The sequence below is a fragment of the Podarcis liolepis genome, assembly GCF_965112155.1.
Source record: "Podarcis liolepis genome assembly, chromosome: 7".
Lineage (NCBI taxonomy): Eukaryota > Metazoa > Chordata > Lepidosauria > Squamata > Lacertidae > Podarcis > Podarcis liolepis.
In genome coordinates this window covers 23,230,776-23,251,462 of record NC_139561.1, presented here as the reverse complement: position 1 = coordinate 23,251,462, position 20,687 = coordinate 23,230,776, and the positions used below count along the sequence as shown (strand labels likewise).

General features: G+C 47.1%; 1 protein-coding gene and 1 long non-coding RNA gene across 4 annotated transcripts in view; one reads left to right on the top strand and one right to left on the bottom strand.

The window, feature by feature from the left end:
• Positions 1 to 5,149: 5,149 nt before the first annotated feature.
• CALML6 (calmodulin like 6) lies at positions 5,150 to 18,719 on the bottom strand. Of its 2 annotated transcripts, none has more exons than XM_083513357.1 (5): positions 18,444 to 18,719; positions 12,051 to 12,225; positions 10,617 to 10,761; positions 9,760 to 9,860; positions 5,150 to 5,829 (listed from the first exon to the last, which is right to left on the bottom strand). In XM_083513357.1, the coding sequence occupies exons 2-5, from the start codon at positions 12,172 to 12,174 to the stop codon at positions 5,783 to 5,785; spliced, it is 417 nt and encodes a 138-aa protein (XP_083369483.1). In that variant the 5' UTR covers positions 12,175 to 12,225; positions 18,444 to 18,719; the 3' UTR covers positions 5,150 to 5,782. The 2 variants fall into 2 exon arrangements, with proteins under 2 accessions (XP_083369483.1, XP_083369482.1); XM_083513356.1 differs by lacking the exon at positions 18,444 to 18,719 and adding an exon at positions 17,638 to 17,807.
• The window catches only part of LOC310711465, a 31,268-nt gene continuing 16,439 nt past the window's right edge, over positions 5,859 to 20,687 (top strand). For both annotated transcript variants that reach the window (XR_014528465.1, XR_014528466.1), the window contains exons 1-2: positions 5,859 to 7,123; positions 7,741 to 7,899. This is a non-coding gene — a long non-coding RNA (uncharacterized lncRNA). The remainder of the gene's footprint in view (positions 7,124 to 7,740; positions 7,900 to 20,687) is intronic.

The following is a 20,687-nucleotide window of genomic DNA, read 5'->3' as shown; positions in this document are numbered from 1 at the left end:
CTGACAAATTGCCCTCCAAGGAATGCTTAGTAAACAAGTGAAGACCTGTTTGAGAGGATCTGTGACATATCTTCATGTAACGAGTGGAAACACGTTTCACTAAGCCCTTTTAAGAAGGGATAGTCCCCGGTGTTTAGTTTTTGTTCAGTTGTTTTTGGTACTAGTCTAGTCCATAGTAAATCCCTCCGTTGACGTCACCTTTTGGGAGAGGTCTTTAGGGAAAAGGCGAGTTAAAGAGGCTACACGATAGCAGTTCATAAAATTATGCAGCACATATTAAACTGTGGAACTCGCTCCCACAGGAGGCAGTGATGCCTAGCAACCTGAGTGGCTTTAAAAGAGGATTAGACAAATTCATGGAGAAGGTCAACGATGGCAGGTTGGCTATGCTTTGCCTCTGCTGTCAGAGGCTGTATGCCTCTGAATAACAGTCACTGGGAATTGCAGTTGGACAGTGCTGATCCCCTCATGCCCTGCTTCCCACAGGCAGCCACGGTGAGAACAGGATGCTGGACTAAATGAGCCATTGGTCTGATCCAGCTGGCTTGTCTTATGTCAGTGGTTTTCAACCACCCTGGGGTGCCTTGAATGATGGTCAGGGGTGCCGTGGGCAACACTGGCTTCTGTCCCTCTTTCCCTCCCTACCTCCCTCTGATGCCCTCTCGCATCTCTGCCTCCCAAATTCTTACACAGCTGTTTGTTGCAGCAGCCCTGGCTACAAGCTCCCCGGGCGAATGATTCCTCTGGAGCTGGACAGGGGGTGCTGGTTGCCAGGAGCCGAGGCGGCTCAGAGACCAGGGGTGGTGGCAGCGGCAGCTTTGAGGACTCGCAGGGAGAGGGGAGGAGGCTGAGGGAACACTCCACAAGGGTGTTCAAAAAAGGATGAGAGGCTGCCAGCTCGGCAGGCAAGGGGTGACATAACTGGGTTCCTGAGCCCTACAGGGGTGCCACAGAAAGAATGTACAGTGGTACCTCAGGGTAAGTACTTAATTCGTTCCGGAGGTCCGTACTTAACCTGAAACTGTTCTTAACCTGAAGCACCACTTTAGCTAATGGGGCCTCCTGCTGCCGCTGTGCCGCCACTGCACGATTTCTGTTCTCATCCTGAAGCAAAGTTCTTAACCTGAAGCACTATTTCTGGGTTAGCGGAGTCTGTAACCTGAAGCGTATGTAACCCGAGGTACCACTGTAGTTGGTCAAGGGAGCTGTGGACCCAAAAAGGTTCTTAATATTGTGCCTAGCTTCATGACGTGAAAGAGAGCTCCAGGAACTTTATTAGTGAGCATCCATCCCCTCAGTATGTCTCCTGGGCTGACTGACATTATGTGTAAGTCATTTATAGAGGGGGGTTTCCCAAACTCAGTCATTCTGTCTGTTTCCAGTAGTTCCAGTTGTGAGTACCATTGCATATTTAGCTGAAGCAGCAGCACCCATGAGTGCAAGAAGTATCTGCATCCCCGAGGAAGCTCAAAGCTTTGCAGGAGGGCAATTAAAACACCAAACACGCATGCATTTAAGCGTGTCTTCTCCTAAATAACCCAATGAGGAGGACTGAGAATGCTTGGTGTCCATGGAAGGCTGTACTTGTCATATCCAGAGGAATCTGGTTGCTCGCCATTTGAAACAAAATGCCAGACTAGGTTTGCTTTACATTTAGCATGTAAAGGTAAAGGGACCCCTGACCATTAGGTCCAGTCGTGACCGACTCTGGGGTTGCGGCGCTCATCTCGCTTTATTGGCCGAGGGAGCCGGCGTACAGCTTCCATGTCATGTGGCCAGCATGACTAGGCCGCTTCTGGCGAACCAGAGCAGTGCACAGAAACGCTGTTTACCTCCCCACCAGAGCGGTACCTATTTATCTACTTGCACTTTGCCGTGCTTTCGAACTGCTAGGTTGGCAGGAGCAGGGACTGAGCAACGGGAGCTCACCCTGTCGCGGGGATTCGAACCGCCGACCTTCTGATCGGCAAGTCCTAGGCTCTGTGGTTTAACCCACAGCGCCACCCGCATCCCCCATTTAGCATGTAATGCTGTCTTAAAAACATAACTGCAGGGTTGTTTAGATGGTGCTATGGGCTCCTCCAGGAAAGTGGTTCTTAGGTTCACATTTTTACGCAGACTCTTCACTGGCTTGCTATGCCTGTTCTAGTGCACCATAAGAACCTCCCCAATGAAATAAACTGGGGCATGTGCACACCCTTGTACGTCCTGGAGACTGGTAGGGCGGAAGGGAAGGAGACCACCAGCAGGCTGGCTGAAAGGACAGTGACATTGGTGGGCAGTGCCCTGTACCCCCTAATGGACCGGCTTCATTGGTTGGAGGATCCTATGCTCAACACTGCCTGGGCCCAGGGTATAGTGCCCCCGCCCTCACATTTCTCCCAAGCTCTCTCTGGCAGCCCATGGGTATTTTAGCCATCAAATCGAAATGCTGTTCTAAGAATAACATCAGTAACCTTTCAGAGATCTTGAGCCTTTCCTCCTATTCGAATCTTTCATTGTCCCTGGAGAGCTCTGGTTTCAAACCGGGGCCGCCGCTGGTACCTGATACTTTTACTTCTTCCGAGGAGAGAAGGAGGGTTTCCACTACCGTCAGCACATTGGGCAGGCTTTCGCAAACATAACACCTCCTGGTATTTTCCAGCGCTTGGGAAGTGCTGAAATTGCAACCATCTACCCGAGGGAGGCTGTTTCTCTTTTCAGCTCCCCAGACTGAAATGGATTTGCATTTCCCTCAGCAGATGTGACCAAAAGTGACTTGGCTGTCGTGCATGTGCATCTATCAACCTGCAAAGGAGAATCCAGTGTGTAAAAAAAAGAACCTTTAAAGGCCTCTCTCTGTTCTGATGTTCAAGGTGTTCGTCATTCCTTATGGTGCCACAGCCCATGCCCTAGAGGAGGAGGTCCTGATATGCTTAAGGAATTCTTGAGATTTGCAGAAGTATAAATCAACATCATTTTTTGTGGGAGGTTCCCTAAAGAGGGGCACCCCCTGCTAAATGAAAACAAAAAACCAGGTCAACAAGGTTTGATCATACTCAGTAGGCCTAGAATGCTGACTGACTTGGAAACGGGCAAGTAAATTTATGGGAAATGACAAATGGAGTATTGTGAGGCGGCATTGCTAGTTAGTTGGAACTGAACAAGAATGCCTGACTGCAACGTTTTCTTGCCGCTCCCCCTCCTTTCTGGTATTTCGGAGAGCCTGAAGTCCAGACTGCAGAGGAGATCCATGATTGCATCTCTTTTCATCCCATGTTCTTACACAGAAGCAGCTGCCAGTTCCAGCTAGAAGTTGGTTGGGATACTTCTTAAGTTGTCCTGTAGCCAGTTTCCTAGTCCAGTATTGCTTACTCTGACTGGCAGCAGTTCTGCAGGGTCGAAGCCGAGAGAGATCTTTCCTATAAACTGCTACATGTTCCTTTTAACTGGAGATTGTGGGTTGCATGCAGTTGCTCTACTGCTTGGCTATTAATCCCTTCTATTTTTATTTCTCTCCGAAACATAACAAGCTGCTGTTACAGAGTCAGTCCATCTAGCTCTCTATTGCCTATACCTGGTGTAGGGGAACCTTTGGCCTTCCAGATGTTGCTTCACTACAATTCCCATCATTCCTGGCCATTGGCCATGCTTGCTGAGGATAATGGAAGTTGTAATTCAGCAGTATCTGAAGGGCCAAAGGTTCCCCAAACCTGGCCTATAACTGACCAAGCAATACCTCCCCACCCCCAGGGTTTCAGAGATGGGTGTTTCCCAATGCTACCTGGAGATGCGCAGGATTGAACCTGGGGCTTTCTGTATGCAAAGCAGATGCAAATTTAGAGTTGCTTGTTTGCGGCTGGTTGATAGCAAGATCAAGTAGATTGTTGCATCTGTGTTGGGGCCATCATGGAACAAGTGGCTCAGTTTGGAATTTTAATACCTTGGGCAGGACTCTGTTGAGAAAGGGAGTTGGTGTGCGCAGTGAGTCCTGATTTAAATTCCCACCATCTCCAGTTTTGTTTTGTTTTTAACTCTGGTGGGGAGCTGCTGTTACCAGTCAGTGTAAACTAAGGATGTATCAACTTACGTTATCTAGATGGTGTTGGACTCTAGGTCCTGTCAGCCTGAGCTGTAGTCAGAGATGACTGTGAATAATAAATATCTATATACCACATAACGCTAAAATAGGCTTCTGAGCAGTTTCCAAAGAAGAAACACTGGGTGCAGAGACTATAAAATATAAATGCCTGGAATTAAAATCTACAATAAAACAATTCAGGAGTTAAAGCAGGAGGACAAAGAGATCAAGGGGAGGCTTGTGTGAACAGGTGTGTCTTTCAAAAGCAGGTGGAATGTCAGTACAGATAGACCTTATAGTCCAGCAACAGTGGTGCAAGACTGTGTAAGATACCTTCATAGGTGGAGACATTTAGCATTTCTAAACATTAAGTGATACAGATGAAATCAGGCTTCAGTTTGTCTCTTCCTCAGAGCCAATCTCTCTACTGGCATACTGCACAAGTTGTCCCAGGAAGATGGGACATCCCGTTTCCTCACATGAGGGCCCGGCGGCCATTTTGGGTGCCGAGATCTTGCCAGAAAAAAGCGCTCTCCCCCTCCCCCCAAAAAAGAAACCGGGCCGGGGGGGCCTGCAATCTTGTGAGGGCTATGTGACTCGCACAGGAACACGGTGAGGAAGATGTGCATTCCGGTTTGAGAACTCAGTATGTTGCTCATAAGATGAGCCTGCTGGATCAGGCCCAATGGCCCATCTAGTCCAGCATGCTGTTCTCACAGTGGTCAGCCAAATACCACTGAGGAAACTTGCAAGCGGGGCCCAAGCACTAGAACATTCTCCCCTCCTGTATGGTTTCCAGCAACTGATGTTCAGAAGCATTTCTGCCTCCAAATGTGGAGGTAGAGCAATAGCCATCATGACTGGTAGCTGTTAATAACCTTATCCCCTCAGAATTTGTCCAATCCTCTTAAGGCTGTCCAAGTTGTTGGCTATTACTGCCTCCTGTGGGAGCAAGTGCCATAGTTCTTTTAAAAATCTGTCCTGCATCTTCCAGCATTTAACCGCATCTGTTCTTGGCCTTATAGGCCTGCGTTTATTTCACTGATTCTATCCAAAAAGCCACACTTAGGAGATAAAGAAAACGGAAACTGGTTTCATTGAAATTTTATTAATATGAATCTTAAACAAGTGCAATCTGTCCAGTTTCCAGCCCTCAATTGCCCAAGGCGATTTAACTTGAGCTGGGCACACACCATGTATTTCTAGCACATTGAAAGCACATTATTTCCCATGAAGATTCCTGAGAGCTGTAGTTTACCCCTCACATAGCTACAAGTCCCAGCACGGTTAACTGCAGCTCACAGGATTCTTTGGGGGAAATAATGTGCTTTAAAAGTATTGTGAGTACACAGCCTTAAAGCTATGCTAACTTTGTGTGGGGTAGATGCCTGTCGGAGTTCCGGGGTCTTCTCTGAAGGAAGGAGAATCTTCTGTAAAGTGGCTTAGCCTGGCTCTTGTTGCAGAACGACCGAATTACACTTTTAAACCTGTTTTAACTCTGTCATGTAGATACACGCTGGGACTGGATTTCCCTCACCCCTCTTTGCTTGCAAACTTCTTGCTGTAGGGATGTGGAGATCTGTACACCAATATTTTTTATTTTACCTACAGACATTGTGAGACTTGCCCCTTTTGTCTATTTACATTGCAAGCAGGAAAGTCGCTTGGGTGGAGAGTGGGGACGGGACTCTGACATCAAGAATTAATTTCTTCCAGTGGGCCTTATTGGGTCAATTTAAATGATTCACCGGTCATCATCGCCACAAACTCTAGAAGGGGAAAACAAACATAGATATTTATTAGGAAGAAGGTGGAATTGATCGTTTTTCTTCCTCCCCGTGCCCATTGCTTAACTTTCTGCTGTATTTTCAAACACAAATTCAAGAGACGTAAGCCCTGCTGAGCTCAGTGGGGCTTGTTTGTTTATTACATGCAATGTATTTATAGCACACTTCTCCAAGCTATGACCTGTAGGATACCAGGTTTCAAATCCCCACTCGGCCATGAAACTCACTGGGTGACCTTGGGTAAATCTCTTAACCTACCTCACAGGGTTGTGGTGAGAATGAAAAGGGGAGGAGGAGAACCCTGAGCTCCTTGGGAGATAAAGTTGGTATATAAATGTAGTCCCAATGGTTGGTCCATTGGTCAACATCATCTGCACCTTTTCAAAGGCCTGCCTGATTAGATCTTCAGTCTAGCTGGGAGGAGAGAATCCCACAATCTGGGAGCAGCCACAGAAAAGGCTCTCTCTATCATGTCACCACCAACTGTGCGTCTGATGTGAATGGGACCAAGACAGGGTGCTCGCCTGAGAATCTTAGCACATTGGCAGGTTCATAAAGGGAAGCACGATCTTTCTGGTAATCTGAGTCCAAGCCACTTATTAGCAAGCATTACACTCGATAGGTACCACCCATTCTTTTCACATGGAGGCCTGCGCTGGTAGGCCTGACCATCAGCACCAGCCAGTCATTGTTCTGCCCTGTTTGAGGTAGGCCTGGATGTTGTGTAGAGTCCTGCCAGTCAGGCCCTTATCTCCCAGAGTTTGGCCATGTTCACTTTAAACAGCCATGGCTTCCCCGCCAAAAAATTTTTGGGAGCTGTCATTTGTTAAGCATGCTGCAAATTGTTAGGAGACAAGCTCTATCCCCTTCAGCATTACAATTCCCAGAATTCCCCGGGAAGAGGGATTGGTTGCTAAAGCACTCGACTCTGTGAGGGGTGTTTTAATGGCTCTAGGCACCCTTAACAAATGACAACTCCCAGAATTCTTTGGGAGAAGCAATGGCTACTTACAGTGCTTTGAATGTATGGTGTGAATGGGGCCCGTTACAAGTTTGTTCCAACAGTGCATGGTCCATGTGGCCTGGAAAATCAGGTGACACTGAAGGGGCTAGTCAGCAGCTTAAGAGAGATGTAAGCCTTGCAGAACTTCTGACTTCCTTCTGCCTTGTTAGTGCGCCCTTCCTTCTGCCTCCTGGCTCCAGGCGCTCAGACTGCAACCTACCTTCAAGGACCCTGCCTCAATTGCCAATCAATAGTTGTCACAGGAGCATGCCGGTAAGTAATCACAATTTAAAGTCGGATTTAGCTATTTATTAGCAAAAACACTATTTCTGCAGATTTGGTTGTGTGTTAGACTTAATGAGCAGAGTAGCTCATTCCTGGTGGTCTTACTCCATGAAAACCAGTTGATAAGTCTGAACATCCCCGCCTTCTCGCAGCTGTTTAAGTCGCCTCCTCTCCGGGTCTTTCCCCAAGCAATCAAAGACTGCGCCTGGGTGCAACCAACCTCTCCTCTGCCCTTTTCATACCTCTTCTAGTTCTGGAAGACCAGGAAAGAAGGGGGCTTGTCACAGTAGGAGGGGGAGACACCCGTGACTCTGCACCAGCCTGACTCATCTCTGCCTCTTGCCATCCCTTCCCTCACTTTCCTGCTTCAGCTTCTGCCTCTGATTCTGGACTACTTTCTGCTACAGACTCTCCCAGCTCACTAAGCTCTGTTACCTCTTCAGCTCCTGATACCGTCTCTTCCCGGTCTTTCCCCCCTTTTCCCTCTGGCCTCTCATCCTTCTTCCCTTGTGTGTGTATGTGTGGGGAGGTGTTCCACAGCTGGTTCCTCCCCCCATTCCTCTGTTTCCAACCAGTCCGTGACAATAGTTTGCTTTTTTCTCTAGAGCATAGAAATCCAGAAACGGCAGCCAGGTGTGGGTGAATGGAGCCAGCTGCAGCCACTGACACATCGCCCAAATAGAGGTCATCCACTAACAGTGAGCACCTGGACATCATACCAACGAGGACACATAGGGGACCCGGTTGCAATCTTCCCTGCTACGGTGAGATGCATTGTGCATAGTAGTTATTGCAAACTGCATCTCTACATATGTGTATCTTATTCAAATATATTCCTCTTTGGGAGTTAATGTCTTCCTTCTCCTTTGGCAATGTGGAAATAGCCAATGCCTCACACTACTCCTGGAGTGGGGAACATTTTTTCAGCCAGGGGGAGGGGACACATGACCTTCCGAGCAACCTTGTAGGGGGCTGCATGTTTGACAGGGCCAGGCCTGAATTAATGGCCCAGAGATGTCAGACCCTAAAGGATGGGCCCTGAGAACCCAAAGTCTCTGGAGTCAAAGCCAGAGAGATTTTGGTCATATTAGTGAGACTTTCCAGGGTGCAGGCAAGCTGTATCCTTAGCCTGGATGGGTCTTGCAGAGGCAGAAAGAGCACCCCTCCATTTGCTGCTCTGAAACAAACATGTACAGGGACATCCTTGGTTGGAGAGTGCATCTGAGCCAAACATTTTTGTCCATACATGATCTTGGGGGTGGGCAACATGCTCAGTTGGTCTTTGGGGGAAACTGTCTAAGGAACCTCCTGCTAGATAATACCATCTCTACGCCACTGTCTACACCACCAAAAACCACAACCATGTTTCTGTAGTAATCCAAGCATTGTTTTCAATTTATTTACTGCATTTATATCCTACCTTTCCTTCAAATGAGCTCAAGGTTGCATACATGGTTTTCCACACACACACCCTCATTTAATCCTCACAACAACCCTGTGAGGCATGTTAGGCTGAGAAGCAGTGACTGGCCCCAAGGTCACCCAAAGTGGGGTTTGAACCCTAGTCTCCCCCAGGTTTTATTCCAACGCTTTAACCACTATACCACAACCTGTGGGAGCAAACGATTGGGCAGCAACCACCGCATGGCCTCCTGCAATGCAAGAACGGTCTTTAGATCCTTGCCACATATTTTGTAAAAGCAAATTAAGGGACAGTTGTTTTAAGAGTAGGAAAAGTGGCACACGCTGCAATTTATCAAATACGGATACAGTACTGACTAATGTCAGAATGGTGCACTATACTGCCATCTGCTGGAAGGTCTGAAGAACTGTGATGGTGCTTCCTGGGTTTATCTGTGTTTCAAGTCAAACATCCTACTAGGAAATTGGTTAGGAAATTGAGTTCAGGATATGTGCAAAACAATGGCGGGGACAGTAAAGTCAGATGGTGGTATCTCAGAGGGTGTAGCCAAATACTGTTGTACTCTGTGAACTCTACAGACCAAGGTGTGCAGTGGGTGGGGGGGTGGAGTTTTTGCTTTTGCTTTATGTCCCATTGAACTCAATGGGCATTGCTTCTGAGTAGGCATGTACAGTATTGCACAGTGTGTCACACAAAATGTGTAAAAACCGTGGGTTTGCTGGATTAAGGTTGAGCAGTCTTGAACCATTGACTCAGCTAGGGAGGGGCTATGGAATGTTCATTAAAACTCCAAAATTCTTAAAGAGAAAAATAAGAATGCAATCCACAAAGCCCAGGTCAAGTAAGACCATGTTGCATTGGTGACAAGAGAATTAGGAGGAGGAGGAGGCAGAACTGTGGAAGTCTTGCCAATTGTTAGATTGTGTCTACGTACTTCTTTAATGCCATGTGTATTTTGAACAAAAAGATAGGGGTGCTGATGTGGCTCAGTTGGTTAGAGCATGGTGCTGATAACACGAAGGTTGCAGGTTTGATCCCCATGTGGGACAGCTGCAGATTCCTGCGTTGCAGAGAGGTTGGGCTAGATGATCCTCAGGGTCCCTTCCAACTCTACAGTTCTATGATTCTATGAATGATTCTATATGGTTGACTGTACCTATGAGACGTTCCTCCCTTCTAACTCCCCATGCATTTCTGATACCTTCATAGTCAATGGTCCCATCCCCGTCTTTGTCAGCTTCTTTCATCATGAGTTCTGCTTCCTGTTCGTTCAGCGGCTCCCCGGCGTTCGTCAGCACATACCTAAAGGGCAGAGGCCACGGTAAGGCGTGGTTGTGCACTATCTGGTATGCTGCCTCTAAACATGGAGGTTCTGCTTTACCTGCACTCACAAAGAGCTAGAGATCCGTTCGATTCATGCAGTGCATATTTAATCCATGGAACTCACTCCCACAAGAGGCAGTGATGGCCGCCAACATGACAACCATCACAGATGTCATCTTGGATGAGCGGAATTGGATTGCTCCGGGCCAGGATGAATACTGTGTGGCTTGAAAAGAGGACTGGACAAATTTGTGGACTAGAAGGCTGTGGGAGGGGTAAACTACAATGCCTACGAATCTGGGAATTCCACTCTTAACTCTTCATCCTGGTTTCTTCGAGGTGAATGCTCGTCAAAACCAGAATGATGGCTATGTTCTTCCTCCAATTCCTGGAAATGGCAGGTGTACAGAATGTCATTGTGCTCGGGTCCCGCTTGTGGCATCCGGACTGGATGGGCTGCTGGACTGATCCAGCAAACTCATCTCATGTTCTTATGCATTTTTTAGTCTGTACAGAATGGAGGCTGGGCTCACATACATACTAAAACAACTACAACCACATGGGAACTGTGGTTTACCCTTCACAGAGCTACAACTCCCAGCACCCTTAAACTACAATCCCCAGGATTCTCTGGGCCAAAGCCATGTACTTTAAATGGTGTGGATGTGAGTAGCAAACTTGGACGGGAGACTTGGCAACGCCCACCCTCCTTTGCCCTGTCTTCTGCTCACTTACTTCAAGGTGTTCCAGTCAATGTAGCCTTTGTGCTCCTGATCAAAGACCTTGAAAGCTGCCCTTAGCTCTTCATCCTGGTTTTTTGACTTTTCGTGGTAAATCCCCATCAAAACCAGGAACCCATCACAGTTGAAGGTGCCTTTGTCTAGGGGAAGAAAAGGAAGGAAGGACTTCTAGAATCCATTAATAGATTCCTATAAGCCAGTTCTTTTTCAACCCAAGGGTCGAAAACATTCCCTTCTGGACAGCTGTCCGAGGGACACATGTCAGTGGTCGTCAGGACCAGGGGCAGTGGATGCAAAACAGTAGGTGCAGATTTTACACTGGCTGTGCTTATGCAAAAGTAAGTTCCATTGGTGATTTTAGACTCTGGACATTTTAGACTTTGCTGTACTTTGGGATGCTTTCTGCTCATCCTTTTCGCGTAGGGCCACAGACATTTGTACCAGGCCTGTGCAGAGCTTGTCTTGATCTTGGCATGGCAGTGTAAGACCAGTAAGCCCCTAGTGGGGGGCCCTGGCTGGCTTAGCCCTCCAAGGTCTGGGGCAAGTGTACCCGGCTGCCTCCTCCCTCTGCCTGGTCTGCCACACAGTCCTGCCTTGAGGGTACCACTATAAATAGGCTCCTTTTACTGGGAGGAATGGTTGGGAATTACAAACTAATGTGTGTGGGCAGGGGGAGAGAAAAATTGAATGTATGTGTAACAGAGAGAGAGAGAGAGAGAGAGAGAGAGAGAGAGAGAGAGAGAGGGATGCTACTGCCCCTATTTGCTCCACTCGCCAAGCTCTTTGCCTTTCCCACACACCTGACCAACCCCCAACCCCACTTTGCACCATACCCTCACCTATCCCCCCCCCATAGCTGGCACCAAGCTCCACCCCCTTTTGAAGGAGGAGGTGCTTCAGAGTGGTCTGCTAAGCCGCTGTGTAAAGCACCTTCTTTGCCTCCGTTAAACCTCACCACAAGCGTGTTTACCAGAAGTGGGAGGTGTTTCAGAGTGGCTCTCCCCCTCTGTTAAACGACTTGGCTGGACCAGCCTGCCGTTCCTCATGCTGCAGTTGGAGTGGCTGCCTATCAGCAGCTATGCAAACTGCAGAGCGTGACAACGTCTTACATTTTTATGGATATAGCAAGATAATACGGAGCACCCTTATGCTGAGTCAGGCCATTGGTTCATTAAGCTCACCATTGTTGATGCTGACTGGCAGCAACGCAGGGTTGTCTCTCCCTGCCCTACCAGGAGACACCAGGAATTGGACTTGGGCCCTTTGGCATGCAGAGCAAATGCTCTGCCTCTGAGCTGTCGCCCTTCCCAGATAGATTGATAAACACAAACTCTCTCTCTTCCCACAGCCCTTCCTTTAATTGCAGCACTATTAGATTTGGGGGGCCAGAATTCTTTCTGAAAAGCCAGGCCAGACAGGGAATCCTTACTGTCTTTGTCCACATCCTTTGCCATCGTTGCCAGCTCTCTCTTGGTGGGGTTGATGCCAATCAGGCTCATGAGCCTCTCCAGCTCATCCGTTTTCACCAAGCCGTTCCCCTCTTCGTCGAACATCTCAAAGATGCCCTTGTACTCGGTGATCTGCTCCGGCGTCAAGGCGATCGACTGCAGGTGAAGAGAGGCATTAAGCGACTGGGGCCTGGGTGACAAAACGATGCCTTGGGTAGTGTTCCTGTTCAGGGGGCCAGCCAACCTCCTTTCCCACGGTACTCCGTTCCATTCCCTCCAGGGATCTGTGCTGCCCTATCCCTGCCAGCCAGCCAGGATTCCATGCCCACAGAGCATGTTCATGTCTTGTTTGCCTGTTTCAGGAGAGTTGCCCCCTTAGGGCTGCCCCCTTTTGTACTTTTGCAAGCCTTAACACATACCCAGAGAGAGAGAAAGCAAGACGTTGGTATTTGCTCTCCCCCCCCCAACAAAAAAAGAAGAGAGAAAAGGTTGCCTCAGACTGAAAATATTTCCTCACCTCTTCCCTAAGCAAATAAATATCACTGTACAGTGGTACCTCAGGTTACATACGCTTCAGGTTACAGACTCCGCTAACCCAGAAATAGTACCTCGGGTTAAGAACTTTGCTTCAGGATGAGAACAGAAATCGTGCTCTGGCGGCGCGGCAGCAGCAGGAGGCCCCATTAGCTAAAGTGGTGCTTCAGGTTAAGAACAGTTTCAGGTTAAGAATGGACCTCCGGAATGAATTAAGTACTTAACCCAAGGTACCACTGTACTTTCTGCAACACAGGAATGGGCCTTTTCTGTGGTGGCTCCCTGTTTGTGGAATGCTCTCCCCAGGGATGCTTGCCTGGCACCATCATTATCATTATATATTACATATATAATGTAATATATATAATGTAATTATATATAATATAACCTAGCAGTTTGAAAGCACATCAAGTGCAAGTAGATAAATAGGTACCACTCCAACAGGAAGGTAAACGGCATTTCCGTGTGCTGCTCTTGTTCACCAGAAGTGACTTATCATGCTGGCCACATGACCCGGAAGCTGTTTGCAGACAAACGCCAGTCCCTCGGCCTATAGAGCGAGATGAGCACCGCAACCCCAGTCGTTCGCGACTGGACTTAACTGTCAGGGGTCCTTTACCTTTTTAGAAGTAATAATAATAAAAACTCAATTTCCCTTTGTTCTCACCATGGACAAACCATCAGTAGCCCTCCACCATGTGGGATCTGAGGAAGTGGCTATATTCCTCAGTGATTTGTGCCCCCCATTTTTTTTTGGAGGTTTAACTTTTTATTTTTGTGCCAAAATTAAACTCGCCAGTCTTTCCTTAATTTGCCACAATACTATTTGTTTGTTGTTTTTAAGACCTGGGCACAGCTGTTCACCCAGCCATGAAATTCACCAGATAGCCTCTCAGTTTAGCCAACCTCACTGGGTTGTTGTAAAGAGGAACACACACCATTGTTTCTGGGAGGAAGAAGAGAGGAGAAAGCTTGCCACCTGTTTTCAGAGTTAATTTTGAGCTCAAACTAGGAGCAAGCACCAGAGGGCAGTGTTGTGTAGCTTCAGGATCCTGAGCGCTATTCAATCCATCCCAGAATGATTTTATTATCAGCAAAGCATTTTCGAGCAAGGGGTGGTCGGAGGCATTTCCAATTTATAACTGCAAATTTATTTATTTACCTAGTCTAATGGAAGCCATGTACCAATTTAATTTGCCCTTTGTTGGAATACGTCTTGCTTTGGGCCATAGCTGTTGCCAGGGGTGTGGGAGGTAAAATAATAGAATTCTAGAGTTGGAAGGGGATCCCAAGGGTCATCTAGTCCAACCCTCTGCAATATATATGATCAAGGTTTGTTTACCATCCCCTTAAGCACAACGTCTAGGGCATTTCACAAAAAATAGATGCAGAAATGAAATATAACAAAAAAGAAAAGAAAATGTTTTTAAAGGGCATGGGGGCATTTATGGGAGAATAAACATGTCTATCTAGGGGTGGAAGAAGACTCAGGTTGGTGCCAGGTGGGCCTCTTGGGGGAGGAAATTCCACAAACACTCTGCCACCTTTTTCTCTCTGGCCTTGCATCACCTGGAGGAGAATCTCTGAAGTTTTTCTCCCTCACTCCTAACACTAGAACTCAGAGCCATCCAGTAAAGCAATATTTTGGAAGATTCAAGTGCAGGCCAAGGAAACTGATTTTTTCACCCTGCACACATAGCTAAACTTAGGGAATTTGCTCCCCCAAGAGGCCATGGCAGTCACCAATTTGGATGGCTTTGGAAGAGGGTTAAGCTAACAGTGGCTGCTAGCCACATGGGCTGTGTACACACTAAGCCTTTTAAGCACATTCAGAGCACGTGCTTTCGTAGAATCATAAGAGCTGGAAGGGACCCAAAGCATCATCAAGTCCAACCCCCCCTGCAATGCAGGAATATGCCATTGTCCCATACGGAGATGGAACCTGCGACCTTGACGTTCTCAGCACCATGCTCTAACCAACTGATCGAGAACCCAAGGGCATAATTCTTTCCCTCAAAGAAATCTGGGCGCTGTAGTTTGTTAAGGGGGTTGCTGGGAAATTGCAACACTCGGAGGGGTGAACTTACAATGCCCAGAATTCTTTGGAGGACAGAATGTGTTTTGAATGTGCTTTAAAGTTATAGTGAATATACAGGCAGGATGCCTCCATATACCAGTTGCTGTGGTGAACAAGTAGGGAGAGTGTGCCAGTGAAATAAATATATGTTTGTAAGAGAGGCGGGGGCAAGGAAGAGCAAGAGGAATGGGGGTCAGTGGTGGGTTAGTCATTAACTGCAAAGAGTGGTGATTCTGATAGTATTTGGGGGCACAGGGTCGGTCTGACCCAGATTATTGCAATTAATGGGCATGACTAATTAAGGTCTATTAATTTCAGCAGGTCTATTCTAATGTTGCCTACAACCCACTTTTTAAAACTAGGGTCAGGATCGTGTCCTTTAACACTCCTCTCCCCCACTTTCCTGTAGAAAAAAATATATCTGAGGGTATCGCCAATCCCACTGATTTCAGCTCCCAGGTGGAGACTGTGTACCCCTGGCATCCCATGAATGAGGTTTTTTTATTTCATTGAAGACTGAGAAAACAGAAACTGTTTAGGAAGGGGAAGCGATGAAGGTAATTGTTGCTACAGCAACACATCATCTGCGTGGTTTGCAAGAATTATAATAAATATGATTGATTGTTCTTTAGAGAAAGGTGCTTGAGATATCAGATCCCTGCTTGAGAAAGCACTTGCTTTATTAAAAAGAAATCCAGGAAGATATTAGTAATAATAGGCATGCTCTTTCATTGATATATCAAGGGAACTTTGAAGTTCCGAACTTTGATTGGACTTTCCCCATTAACTGTAGTCACCCAATGCTTTGAAAGCACTGCTGGCAAAAATGAGGCGTTTAAATGAGGGTGGGCCTTTTTGGTGGTGGTGGGAATATAGTCCTCTTTCAGTAATTTGAGAATGGGATGCAAAATGGGCTGTATGGCTCATCCTTTCAGAATGAGCCAGATATCCAACCAGGCAACATTGCTGCCACCTTGAATTGGCTTTGTGATGTCATCGCATGCCCAAATCTGATTGGCTACATAGCACCGCATCACATTTAATCCATCAGGGGGAGCCTTTGGCCTTCCAAATGTTGCTGAGCTGCCACCCCCATAATCATTGGCCAGGCTTGCTAGGGCTGATGGGAGTTGTAGTTCAACAACATCTGGAGGGCTAAAGGTTTCCCACACCTACACTATGTGATCTCTGATTGGTTGGGATCACATTCTGAGGGGCAAGACAATCAACAGACCCAAGTTAGATCGTGACCATTGATTTCAATGAGTCTACTCTCAGTAGCACTTAATTAGATACAACCACATGTTTTTGGACCCCCTTAAATATTGAAGCCTGGAAGCTGACTATGAAGCTGCTACATGCACACCCATCTCTGAATAGCTGGACTGGTGAAAAGTCCTCTATCAATCCCTCTGATTGCAAACACAGTGCTCCCGTGTCAGCAGAAACAGTGCCAAATCTGTGCCACTAAGCATTAAAATAATAAAATAAGCAAAAAGTACACACACACGCACACACACCCCAAACCCCACTCTCTCAGACAAGCAGCCCAGAAAGGAATAAGCATGCTGAGTGGTCTTCAGCCATCTCAGAATGTTGGAGAGAATGAATTTGTCCCGTTGAGCCTCATACAGATTATATAGCACCCTGGAGAAGGAGGTAGATGAATGGACAGGAGAACTCTAGTTATGGGTGAAGATTTAGAGACCCTCCAGAAGCCCTTTTTATGGTGGGTTCACAATGATTTGTAGTAATGATGGTATCAAGGTGGTTATGCAATATCCTTGCTTCCAAAACAGTGTGCGCCTGCCAAGTTTTTGGGTAGAGATAGTGCTGCATTTCGAATCACGCTGTGTGACCTGTTGAAATCCTGTAACTTTTCATGCCACAAATATTCCAGTTTATTTTTTGGTTTGTTGTTTGCTACAGTGCAATAATTGCCCCTGCAGACAGCAAACTAATAAGGGGGGGGATGACTGGCCCTGTATAAATCCACCACGAATACCCTATTGCTGCATAATACACCCTGCCCCCCCCAAAAAAAAATCCCACCGTGTAAAACAGCAATACTTTGTTACTGGTCTGATTTGTGGAGAACATTTGAATAATATATAAAAAGTTGTTTTTTGTTTGTTTGCTGCATCAAATTTTTAAAAATCTATTTAGTCCTACATTTGGGAGATTTGCCTATAAAAGCAAATAATCAAAAGCTAGATAACCTCCTCTGAGAAGCTCAGGTTTTCTGGTGATGGTATCTAGAGGTCTGCCACAGAGGTTCCATTTAGCAAAGGCTGTCAAATAGACATTGAGAGATCTTTTCCGTGAGCTTGGTTAACACTTGTTCTAAAGGAATTAAAGGAAGGGGTCCTGTTCAACCATCTAAAGATCTTTTGCTAACCTTCCTAAACGTACTGCAAAGTCCACTACTTTGGTTGAACCCAAGTTGTGGGAAAGGCAGAGGGACAATGTCCCTCTATCCCCATTTCATTTTTTCAGTGCAACAGGAAACCTCCAGTTAGGAACAGAAGAAGCTGCCTTATACTGTCAGAACATTTTATCCATTTAGCTCAGTAATGCCTACACTGGCGAGCAGCAGCTCTTCAGGATTTCAGGCAGGGAGTCTCTCCCAGTCCTACCTGGAGATGCCAGGGGTTGAACCTGAGACCTTTTGCATGCCATGCGGATGCTCTACCCCTGATGTTCTACCCACATAGGAAGCTGCCTTAAGCTGAATCAGACCATCGGTCCATCTAACTCTGTACTGTCCACACGGACTGGCAGCATCTCTCCAGGATGTTAGTCAGAGGACATTCCCAGCCCTATTTGAAGATGCTGGGAACTGAATCAGCATGCAGAGCAGGTGCTCTAATCACTGAGCCATAAAACGCTCCCCAGTTCTGAAAGCATAATTCCAGTTAATTCAAAGTTGCGGAAATTCCAGGTAAAAGGAGACTCACCATTTTCTTGGTGTTTTCGAACTGCTTCGAGAAGGAGAGTTTGCCGGTGGAGGAGTTGAGCACGAGGACAGGGCATGAAGTCACTCCCTTTTACAGCTAGAGAAAAAGTGCTCAGCACTCAGGACCCAGGGGGATGAGCCTCTTGGCAACCTTTTATGGAAGTGAAGGTGGAGGGAGCCCTATTTCTGGAGGGTTCTTCCTTCTCGACAGCACCTGCTGCTGCATCCCAGAGGCCCCCTGGCTACAAGGCAACTTCCATGGCTATTTTGTGTGGTTACAATGGCGAGGAAGAAAAGCCCATTTAGTTCATTCCAAAATGTCTCCCCTACTTCACAGTCTCTCTCTCTCTCTCTCTCTCTCTCTCTCTCTCTCTCTCTCTCTCTCTGAATTGTTTGTGAAAGCATTTATATGAATAATAAGGCAGAGGCAGGGGGGTCTGGCTTTTGTTTTAGCAAAGAGTGGTGCAGGTGAAAGGACTGCAACAGTTCCCTGCTCCCAAGGAGCTTACAAATGTAAATTGGGCAGGAGGAAGTAGACTCAGGACAGTGGAACAGACTCCTACAAGAGGCAGTGGACTCTCCTTCCTTGAAGGCTTTTAAGCAGAGGCTGGATGCCCATCTGTCATGGATGCTATAGCTGAGATTCCTGCATTGCAGGGGGTTGGACTAGATGACTCTCGGGGTCCCTTCCAGCTCTACAGTTCAATGATTTTATGCTATACTGTGTTCAGGAACCATTCCCCAACCCTTCATATATGAGCTGTGTTTTGGATTGTGATGTTAAGCTGCAATCCTCAGCGTGCTTACCTGGAAGTAAGCTTCACTGGATTCAGTGGGAGTTTACATCTGAGCAGACGTCTCTAGGATTGCATTATTTGCTTCATAAAGTATGACCCCCACGACATTCTGGCGACGTGGAAATAAGTGAGTGGAAGCACTCTCGCTGCTTCTAAAGGCTCCTTTTAGGACAAAGAGGGTTTTTAAAAAAACAAACCAACAAAAAACACCCATACATTTCAAAGAATGGAGCGAGGAAATAGCTACAGCTCCAGGGGAATGAGAAAGATAGCAAAAAGAGATCCTTTCCTTCCAATTTGTAATTATTTCCCTTCTGGACTTTTTCCACCAAAGTACATTTCAGCATTAAGCACTTTGCTCCTGATTGCAAAGTTTTATCTGGTGTGGTCACTTCTGAAAAACAGAACAAAACGTATCTTAGCAGTAAGGCAAGGGTGGGAAACCTTAGGCCTTGTGACTGTCCCCAGACAACCAGCCCTCCTCCACATCCTCCTTGCATGTTTTTGCCTGTCTGGAATGTGTCCTTGAACTCTGATCATGCTTCTTGCTTGCCTGGAAGAAGGACAGAGAGTGTGTGTGCAGGAAGCAGCGGCGGCCGCCGAGACCACATAACACCGGTCTTGAAAGACCTACATTGGCTCCCAGCACGTTTCCGAGCACAATTCAAAGTGTTGGTGTTGACCTTTAAAGCCCTAAACGGCCTCGGCTCAGTATACCTGAAGGAGCATCTCCACCCCCAACGTTCTGCCCGGACGCTGAGGTCCAATGCCGAGGGCCTTCTGGCGGTTCTCTCATTGCAAGAAGCAAAGCTACAGGGAACCAGGCAGAGGGCCTTCTCGGTAGTGGCGCCCGCCCTGTGGAACACCCTCCCATCAGATGTCAAAGAGATAAACAACTACCTGACATTCAGAAGACATCTTAAGGCAGCCCTGTTCAGGGACGTTTTTAATGTGTGACATCTTAGTTTATTTTTAGTCTTTGTGGAAGCCGCCCAGAGTGGCTGGGGAAACCCAGCCAGATGGGCGGGGTACAAAAAATAAAATATTATTATTACCACCATACCAAGGTAAAATTCACATTCGTTACTCCACCAACTTTTGCCTCTGGACCTGCCCATCTAGGGCCACGTGGCTCTTGGAAGGTTGCCCACAAGGTAACATGGCCTTAGAGCTGAAAGAGCTCCCCCACTATTGCTATAAATGACTGCTTACAAGCCAAGGGGTAGACAGCGAAGCAGTGTAGAACAAGGCATGCAAGTCCTGTCCAGGAAAGGTTCGTAGTCTAAGTCTAATGAATGAATATTGAGAAAGGGAGGAAAGGGCAGAGCTAATCTCCCCTTACGTGGGGCCAATGGCCTGGTCCAGTTGTGATGTACCTATTGCAGCCTCTAGCTGTGTGTTTCTGGCAGCAGCAGTGGTTTTCCAAGATGGGGTGCTCCTCCGATGGGGTTCTCCACAGTGGTTGCTGGCGTGGCTAGAATAGAGCAGGGTAAGGTGTGTGAGAATGTCACACATAGCAGTTCCTGGAGTGCCAGGTTGTGTACAATGATCACCAAACTCCATTTGTATGTGATCAACACACAGATCAATTGCATATTCTTTAAGGTGCATTGAAAAACTGGTTTGACTCTGAGGAGTCCCTTTCTCTTGGTGCAATTCCCCCCCCCCCCCGCCACCCACTTCGTCTGTCTGCTGACCCCTGTTTTTCCTCCTCCTAAGCAAAGTGTCCAGCCTCTGCTGGCACTCTTAATGAGTTATGCCCCTGGCGGCATTTCCCGTAAGGGAGCAAATAGCAGCTCTGATTAGCCAGAACAGAGCCTAGCATGATTGCCAGAGCACGTTAGAGAGTAATTGTACAAATGTGCCATAACATCTCTAATGCGGAGATTAAGAGAACAGTTTGGAGAGCAGAAGGCCGTGAAGTAGCAGCGGCAGAGAAGGAGGGCAGAACTGGGGCGCTGGAAGAGCGGTCGGTTTGAGATTTCAGCATTTAGCAATGCCAAGTATTCCTAGATCCAGGAGAACATTGACAATAGCTTGCATCAATGTGTTTGTTTATACCATATGAACCCCACTTTTTATTCCAAGGTGGCACACACACTTCTCCCTCTATTTTATCCTCACAACAACCCTGTGAGGCTAATTCTTGTTTTGTCTCCATCCTCTGCCCTGCCAAGTTCTACAACACTGAGCCTGAGGAAGGTGTCAGCCTGGGCCACCCCTTGGACAGCTTGCAAGAAAGAAGGCAGGCAGG